Source organism: Salminus brasiliensis, chromosome 9, assembly GCF_030463535.1.
Source record: "Salminus brasiliensis chromosome 9, fSalBra1.hap2, whole genome shotgun sequence".
In the NCBI taxonomy this organism is placed as follows: domain Eukaryota; kingdom Metazoa; phylum Chordata; class Actinopteri; order Characiformes; family Bryconidae; genus Salminus; species Salminus brasiliensis.
In genome coordinates, this window is record NC_132886.1 from 23,126,559 (window position 1) to 23,135,952 (window position 9,394).

Sequence of the window (9,394 nt, forward strand, 5' to 3'; positions counted from 1 at the left end):
TTCTCTTTGTAAACAGTCCTTTCTTTTGTCTGGTCTAACTGAAACAGGCAAATCAACAAAACATGAAAACAGTGATAAGCAACCATTCAGAATGTTCCCAGTTCTTTTAGATCAGTCATACACCAGTCATCACTACATACTTCCAAATCAAAACACACACCTAGGAGTAACACTAGTTTCCTAGAAAGATGTTTGTCTCTACGAAAAAACCTTTAATTGGTATAAAAGCTTTATATGACATGAAGGTTCTTTAAGTTTATAAAACATCTACATGTAGCTCTGTGTGTAGTAAAATCTGGATCGGCTAAGTTTCAGTTGAGAACCATTACTTGTTCTCACAGATTTTGTTGAAGACTATTTATTTTGTTGCTAGGTGTCATGGCGTGTACAGCCAGACCAAGATGGATGAACACTCGCGGAGATGGAAGTAAAGCTTTATAAACAAAAAACAGGTTAATAGAAAAGGGGCAAGTGAGGTGATGGAAACAAAAAGGGAACCTGAACTAAAACCTACAGGCAGAGCTTGGGCGATGGGGCGTTAATGTATACCGAGGCTAGAGCCTTGCTCTATAAACAAAAGAGGGGTAGCTGGGGGACCAGCCGCTAGACCAAACGGCAAGGCGGACCTAACCTGAATAAGCAGTTCGCCTGGAAACCTGGACAGGAAGCGAGCGAGCCTTGCTCGCCACGAGAGTTGAAGGGAGACCTACTCCTGAACGTGAGTCAAGAACTGGAGCTGACCTGAACACACCGGTAACGCGTGAGGAACCTCAGGGCGTCCTAGACATTCCAGATGAGTCAATTCTCGGCAGAGAACAAAGGGGTTGAAGCTCCTTAGGTACCCCCAGTCCCAGGTGCAACACATGAACAAAACCAATGAACAATGAACGATCACAAATGAACATGAATCAACTCAAGTGAACAGAACCGAACACACATGAACATAAACAAGGCAGAACTGTGGAGGAAGCCCTTATTTGGGCCTGTGGGCGGCGGCTCGGGATCGCCCTGGGGGAGGGCACGATAACGAGGGCCTGACACTAGGATTGTTCGCTGCAGGATGTAAAATGGACAGCATTGTAACTCTAGCATTTAAGTTTGATCTTTATTTTCTTCAAAATATGCCATTTTACATATTGCTTAATTTTAGCCTAAAGTAATTGTGCCTGAACCTTTAAAGCAACCAGCTGAGTTTTTGTCAAGCAGACAGAGCTGTAGCTGTGGTCAGTATTGTGAAGCACTGGCCGTTGTGTACATTCAAATGACTTGGTAAACATGTCGTCACTGTCCAAAACAAAACATGGGTTTCACAATTAAGGCAAAATGTTCTGAATTTGTATTGTAAGAAAGTTTGGTCCTAATAGTTTTAAAGCATTGCTATTGATCCTTTCATATGAAGCACAGTTTAAAGGCCCTCTGCAGTGCTCAAAAATACAGATGGAAAACAATGGACATGTTTATAACGGACAGTGACGATGTAGTTTCAAGGCCTTTAATTGCTTGTAGTATCGTTTCTCCAGTGATGAACAGCCACTCAGCTCAGGCACCTTTAATGAAAGAAAAAGGAAAGTAATAAGGGAATATAACACAGCCATATGATTTTGTTGTGTGACCTAATAAAAATCTTTTAAAAACGTGATCTGGATTATTTCTATAAATAGTCCATAGTCAAACACAAAAGTCAAACAAAAGAAAAAACGGCTTTTATCAGATGTATGCTCTGTACAGAATCCTGCGTCTCTTTCCTGAGCCCTTGATGATCGATTTTCAATGAATGAACCAATCTCTGTAGTGTATTCTGTCTCTCCTTTCTCTCTCGGGGAAACCATCGATTCTGGGGTTGTTTCACTCACTATTAACCTTTCTCTGGGTAAGTGGGTGTCAATGGGTTCAGACAAAAAATAGACCAATTATAAATATAATTTTGAAAGTATGAAAATAATTTGGCATTCTCTAATATCCTGAAAATGTAATAAACACTAAAGTCCTGTTTTGTTTTTTGTTTTTTGCTTCAAACATGGTCCACATCTAGGTCACTGCAAATGGGTAACTTACTTTTCCAGCCTTTCCTCTTTTCTGTATTCTTTAGAGCTCTCTACTGATGTAATATAACTCTACTGGTATAAATGGTAGTCCATGATCAGGAGAAATCCATTAACATCAACATGTCAGTCTTCTCTCATGTCTTTCGTCATACAGAAATCACAGGCTGCTGCAGTAATGACAGTAACGTTGGCCACGGTAATATACTGATCAATAATATGTAGCGGTTAGACACATATGAACATAAATTATATGTGCTTTAAAGAGATATTCTAAAAACCTGTTTATCATTTTATTTGAGAAGACAGCTGGTCTGTGTAGCAAAGAATTGATGTTTAAAAAATGGATTAGATGATTTTTTGGTGGCAGAATAAATTATATATTTAATACCTAAGCTGTGTGTTTAGTAATAAAGTATTTCTGGCTTGAATTTATAATCTGGGGACAAAAGAAGGGATGTTTGAACCCCACAGCTGCGGCTTTCCAGATGTGTGTCGGGGTCAAATTTCTCGTCGCGGGGGCGGGACTGAGTAACGGAGTAACTCAAAAACACCCAGAGATTCACTGCAGGCAGAGGAGACATCTCCTGCGTGTTTCACCCAAACGAAGTGACTCCAGCACACGATTACCAGCGAAAATGAGAGGTAGGTTTTCGAGCCGGACTTTAGTTCAGTCTCTCGCCCCTTTTCTCTTCGTAAAAGTGTGAGTGGGGCGATCAGCAGACTGTCAGATCACTGGACAGACATTGTGTGAACAGTCAGCGATTAAGCACTGCGTAGCCGAGTAAGCGAGCTAGCTCAGCCAGATTTACTGCTAACGGTGCAGTGAAGTGATGGAGGCCGAAGTTTTTCAACTACGAGGAAAAACGAGCGAGTAGTTTCCAGTAAAGTGACAGTCCTGACTGCCCACGCCTCTGTCCGCCTGTGGAGAGAGATATACCTGCATACAGTTGGAGAGATGGTGGATATACCAACATCACTGAAACACCTCTCCTACATAGCAGACCTGCAGCTGACCCACCAACAACGAGCCTGAGCCAGTGTTTCACCACCATGATCCTGATAGAGCCTCGTACTGCTCGCTCTCTCTCTCTCTCTCTCTCTCTCTCTCTCTCTCTCTCTCTCTCTCCCCTCTCTCTCTCTCTCTCCCCTCTCTCTCTCTCTCACTCCCCCCTCTCTCTCTCTCTCTCTCTCTCTCTCTCTCTCTCTCTCCCCCCTCTCCCCCCCCTCTCTCCCTCTCTCTCTCTCTCTCTCTCTCTCTCTCTCTCTCTCTCTCCCCCCTCTCCCCCCCCCCTCTCTCTCTCTGCTTTAACACACCATTTTAAAGTTTTTATGTAGCTAAGTCTTTAGAAATGTTTACATATTTGGATATATATGTAATATATATATATAGTTTGTTTGTTTATTTATTTATTTTATTTTACCCAAAAACCTGAAATCCCAAAAGGTAAAAACGTTCCTAACTTTCAATAGAAGTCAACAGAGAAAGATCTGGAGCATTTCTATTGCAGCCTTTGTTAAAAACAATGGCCAGAATTATTTGTCCACAAAAAATGATGATATTTTGCCTGTGTAGACAAATGTAGATATTTTTTGCCTAACAGTGACAATATGCTGTGTTTAGAACACTGTAGATTTTTGACACTGTAGTGGGTCCTGTGGCAGGGTCTACACAAACTCTGCCCAGTGTCAGTTATTCCTGGGGTGGGACATTTTTTTGCAAAAAAGAAACAAAAAACACATGACTGGAAGCCATGATTGCAGTTTTGCACGATTCATAAAACATGCCCTAGATTTGTACATGTAGAAAATGAGCATGTGTTAGGGATGAAGTAGAGAAGTCTTCTATCACAAGTCGAGGATCTGATTCCCACATTCATCCTCTGAATACTGAAATAGTTTCACCACAAGTAATGTAAATGAGTGAGTTAGTGGATTAGTGAGTAGTTTAGTGAGTGAGTTAGTGGGTTAGTTTAATAGTGAGTAGTTTAGTTAATGAATGTGTGGGTTAGAGGATTAGTGAGTAGTTTAGTTAATGAATGTGGGTTAGAGGATTAGTGAGTAGTTTAGTTAATGAATGAGTGGGTTAGAGGATTAGTGAGTAGCTTGGTTAGTGAATGAGTGGGTTAAAGGATTAATGAGTAGTTTAGTGAGTGAATGAGTGGGTTAGAGGATTAGTGAGTAGCTTGGTTAGTGAATGAGTGGGTTAGTGGATTAGTGAGTAGTTTAGTTAATGAATGAGTGGGTTAGAGGATTAGTGAGTAGTTTAGTTAATGAATGAGTGGGTTAGAGGATTAGTGAGTAGCTTGGTTAGTGAATGAGTGGGTTAGAGGATTAGTGAGTAGCTTGGTTAGTGAATGAGTGGGTTAGAGGATTAGTGAGTAGTTTAGTTAATGAATGAGTGGGTTAGAGGATTAATGAGTAGTTTGGTTAGTGAATAAGTGGGTTAGTGGATTAGTGAGTAGATTTACATACACAACATCATCAGAAGACGAGTTTCTGAGGGTTAACATCTTGTGTGATAGGCAGCTCACACGACAACACCTGGTAGCACATCTTAACACTAGACCAAGTCTCAGTCTCAGCTGTGAAGAGAAGACTTGGAGCTGCAGGTTTGACAGGTGGAGTGGCAGTAAAAAAGCAGGCTTATGTGGGCCATGCAGCACTGACTGTGAACTACTGACAAATTGAGGGTGTTCTGCAACTTTTGACCGGTAGTGTATGTTATTGGTATCAATATATTGAATAGTGCCTTTGATTTGATGCTTCACAGATGAAGCCGAAGTGGAAATTATTGACTCGGTTGAGCCTTGTGCAGGAACCCAAAACCATAACTCTCCGAGTGAAACAGGAGCACTAGTGGAGGTCACCTTTCAGAAAAACCCCAATCAAGAACTCAAATTCTTGGAGGCTGAACCCAAAGCTTTAGGGGTATGTAGAAAGAGAACACGTCTAATGTTCCTAATCTAAAGCCTGTCTCTTTAATGTTTTTAGATTATATAATAGATATGTTATTCTGTTTTCCACAGGTTACACAGATTATGCTGAGTCTCTTTTTAATTAGTACCGCTTTTGCATCTCTGCAAGAGCCTTGGTTCCACACAAGAAATCTTATCTTATGTGGCTTTTATTCAGTTGTAAGTATTACCATTGATTACCAAGTATTACCAAGTGTCATCATTCTGGAAATATGTTTGTTGTTTAAATGCTGTGTTTGATTATTTGCTTTCTATGCTGCAGGGATTAATAGCTGGTAGTGTGACAATAGCTGCACAGTGTCTTCATCTTCCTAAAGTAAGCAAGGAATAGCTAATTTTTCATCCTGGACACTTTGACATAAAGACGCAATAGTTATTTAAATGGCTCATATCAAACAAAATTCCTTTCTTTTTAAATGAAAATGTTTGTAGCAAGTAAACAATGTTGAAGCTTCAATATAGCACATTCCTGTCCATATATAGACAGCAAGGTGCACAAATGGTCTGTTTTGATTGTATTGTTCATGTGATGTCACAAAATCTCACAAAACTATTGCTGATTATACAGAATATAATATAACACTGTACAGACAAAATCTTATTAATTTAATTCCAAACATTATTGCTTTTATTATTATAGTCAGTTTTATATACCATTATATCAGTTTTACATCAGACATAGAAATGAAAATAGCCTATCTTATTCCAAAGGATAAGGGGCGTTATGTAAAAATCATAAGTAAATAAAAAAAATATATATGATCAGGACTGTTTAAACCAATGTCTCTTTGTGTGTGCTTCTGAATCTTTTTTTACAGCTGAAGGCCTGTTTGGGAATGCAGATTGTTGCATGTGCAATGTGGGCCTTCTGCTTTGTTATGAACTTCGGGTCAGCGGTTCACAGCCTTGGATATTACCCCTGCTGGAAACTTAAATACCATAATTCCAGTTCCATTCAGTTAGACATATGCGAGAGACTGTCGGTGAGCTTGCTTTTCTGCACATTATAAAACACAAATATTGTAAAACATAAATAGTTTCCTTCCTTTTTACAACCTATCCCGCTGTCCAGAATAGTATAACATTAACATAAATGTCCTTAAAGAAATATTTATGATATTTAGATATTTTTGTTTTTTTCTTAATCAGGGCACTAACCACACGGCAGGGAAAAGGAATAGTCTAGGGAGCAAAATCAGGTCCCTGCTTCACATGCTTCTACCTTGAAGCCACCAAACTCCAGCCCAATAGTTTACTGAGTTCGCATCCTTGTAGCAGCCTTGAGGGCGAGGTCCATACTAGCAAAAATAACTTTAAGTGCTTAGTATGTAAACATGTATCATCATTATAGCAAGTTTCTATGATGTCGTCTCAAATGTTAGATCGATCAGATATTACACAGGCGTTCAGAATGCAGGTAGGGTGTGACCCAGCCTTCTAAAATCTTGGGGGTAGCCCATTACGGATGATCTGTCATGGACAACACACACCACTTCCCTAATCAAGAGGACACAGCTGCGCTTTCACTTTCTTCCACGGATGAGGAAAGCAAACCTACCCTCTCCGATCCTTACAGCTTTCTATGGGGGCTGTAGAAAACATCCTGACCAGCAGCCTCCCAGTCAGTTATTGCTGCTGTACTGGTTTAGAGCAGAAGTCCACCCAGAGAGTGGTAAGGATGACAGAAGAAATCATCAGAATCCCACTCCCATCAATACAAGACCTATATCTCTCATACCATCAGACTACTCAACTCCTTATATCAACACCACACAGCATACTGGCCCATCAGGACTGTCTGAACACATCTAGTTATTGGAACTCATGTCTTCATAAAGGCAGCTGTTAGCTTGAGCACTTTATCACTTTTCACCAGTGTCAGCTTTACACGTCCTGTTACACTGTGCAATAATACCACCACTGTGAACAACCTGCAGTATTTTTCTATATATTTTTCTGTATGTTCAGTGCTGTTGTCACTCCTGGTTGTGTAGTGTAAATAACAAAGTTCACTTTCACTTTGACTGTTGGCCCTTTATTCTGCTAATCCACAGGTGGCATATAATCATGTGGAAGGACTGCAAGTAGTAGTGCTCGCAGCTCAGATTGCAATCTCTGTCACCTTAGCTGCATTCTGCTGCAAAGTTATTCAGTGCTGTTCTCCCCGGACCAGTGTGGTAAGAACCCAGTAAAACCCCAAATATTTCACATTTCATTACCAGTCAACTGCTTGCTAACTCTTCTGTCTCCTGTTCACTTTTCTCCCTTCAGCCCATGATTGTTGTGAGCGCACCCTCGGGTCCTCAGTGATGGCAATCCAAACATCCATACAATAAACCATGTAGTTCCTATATTAAGTTATTTAAATTTACCCCAAACACATAACTGTAAATTACCCTACGCATACACTGCCGGTCAGAAGTTTAAGAACACCCTCCATTTTGTCAGTAGTCCACAGTCAGTGCTGCATGGCCCGCTGTGTTCTCTTCACAGCTGAAACACAGACTTGGTCCAGTGTTAAGATGTGCTGCCAGGTGTTGTCATGTGAGCTGCCTATCTCACAAGGTGTTGACTCAGAAACTTGTCCTGTGATGATGTCTACAGTGGATGTGAGTCTGTCAGACCTCTTCCTGTACCAGACTTCTTTAGTTTTCTGTAGGTTTAAAGAGCTTTTTGCTATAGGAAACTGTCCTCACAACATCTCGTCTTAATCTATAATTTCTCAAACAACAGAGCAATGCTTTTTCGAGGTCAGTATGCTTTCATTTATTAAGTGTCTTCTTTAAGACATTATAATAGGGATCTGAATACTGTGGTGCAGAGTGCAGTAAATGTTCCTGTACTGATTTTATGTAGGTTAAGGGGTTGTAAATGATAAATAATTTACATGAGCTGGCAAAGCATAATTTACTGATATTGCAACAGACTAGCTGTAAATTGTTAAGCAATGATTCCCAAAAAAGGCTTTTTTGGGGGGGGAACTTTGAACTATTTGAGGTCACAGGACTTTGTACCATTGCAAGTTATTCAATGGACTTAAATGTCAATAAAAACAATGGAAGTGTTCTAAAACTGGTAAGGTACATGCATATACAAGCATGTACAAGTATATACTGAATATGTAACATTAACCACTGATTTAACACTATGCGCCCTATCTTCCAGATGGTCATTGTTATTTTACACCCCACCAACAGTCCATGTTCACGCCTTCTGCCTGCTTTGTTTAAATATCAACGGTGCTTACAAATATATCTACGCCAATGGGCGTGGTCTCGAAATGAGGCGTGTTCAGGTACATTTTTGGTATATTGCTATTTTGGCAACGGAAAACACAGGTGCGCCACTGACTGAAAGCAACCTAGACAGACGTCAACAGTCAGGTACCTGGCACTTTAAGTGAATGGCAGGTGACAGGCTGATTGGTTATAGCATGTTACGCCAAAAACACACCCATGATTAATTAAGAGATGTAGTATATGCCTTTTGCGCGTATCAAAGCATACTTTTCCTGGTATTACGATATCAAAGCTGTGCGGTGCACGTTGGCAGCTTGCCTCAAGATCGATAAAATAGTGCCCCAAGTAATTAATGTACACACGTAGACAAAATTGTTGGTACCCCTTGGTTAATGAAAGAAAAACCCACAATGGTCACAGAAATAACTTGAATCTAACAAATGTAATAAAAAAGTTAAAATGCTATGAAAATTAACCAATGAAAGTCAGACATTGCTTTTCCACCATGCTTCAGGATTATTATTATTTTTTTTAGATACCCTTAACTTAATATTTTGTTGCACAACCTTTTGAGGCAATCACTGCAATCAAACGATTCCTGTAACTGTCAATAAGACTTCTGCACCTCTCAGCAGGTATTTTGGCCCACTCCTCATGAGTAAACTGCTCCAGTTCTCTCAGGTTTGAAGGCATGTTTCAGCTCCTTCCAAAGATGCTCAATAGGATTTAGGTCAGGGCTCATAGAAGGCCACTTTAGAGTAGTCCAATGTTTTCCTCTTAGCCATTCTTGGGTGTTTTTAGCTATGTGTTTTGGGTCATTGTCTGTTGCAAGACCCATGACCTGCGACTGAGACCAAGCTTTCTGACACTGGGCAGCACATTTTTCTCTATAATCCCTTGATAGTCTTGAGATTTCTTTGTACCCTGCACAGATTCAAGACACCCTGTGCCAGATGCAGCAAAGCAGTTCGATAACATAACAGAGCCTTCTACATGTTTCACAGTAGGGACAGTGTTCTTTTCCTTATATGCTTCATTTTTCCGCCTGTGAACATAGAGCTGATGTGCAATCCATTTTTGTCTCATCTGTCCATAGGACATTCTCCCAGAAGCTTTGGGGCTTGTCAGCATGTAC

At 40.3% G+C, this 9,394-nt stretch overlaps 1 protein-coding gene across 1 annotated transcript; it reads left to right on the forward strand.

The window, feature by feature from the left end:
* The first annotated feature begins 2,507 nt into the window (after positions 1–2,507).
* On the forward strand, positions 2,508–8,092 carry LOC140562336 (membrane-spanning 4-domains subfamily A member 4A-like). The gene is made up of 7 exons (XM_072687874.1): positions 2,508–2,687; positions 4,816–4,973; positions 5,072–5,179; positions 5,283–5,336; positions 5,839–6,003; positions 7,075–7,197; positions 7,292–8,092. Exons 1-7 carry the CDS (start codon positions 2,531–2,533, stop codon positions 7,328–7,330), a joined length of 804 nt encoding a protein of 267 aa, XP_072543975.1. The 5' UTR covers positions 2,508–2,530; the 3' UTR covers positions 7,331–8,092.
* Positions 8,093–9,394: the final 1,302 nt, after the last annotated feature.

Bases quoted from the DNA above. Each gene is read 5' to 3' on its own strand.
- LOC140562336 (XM_072687874.1), top strand. From the start codon at position 2,531: ATGTGTGTCGGGGTCAAATTTCTCGTCGCGGGGGCGGGACTGAGTAAC. The intron at 2,688-4,815 runs GTAGGTTTTCGA...GATGCTTCACAG, and splicing joins ATTACCAGCGAAAATGAGAG to ATGAAGCCGAAGTGGAAATT. The intron at 4,974-5,071 runs GTATGTAGAAAG...TGTTTTCCACAG, and splicing joins CTGAACCCAAAGCTTTAGGG to GTTACACAGATTATGCTGAG.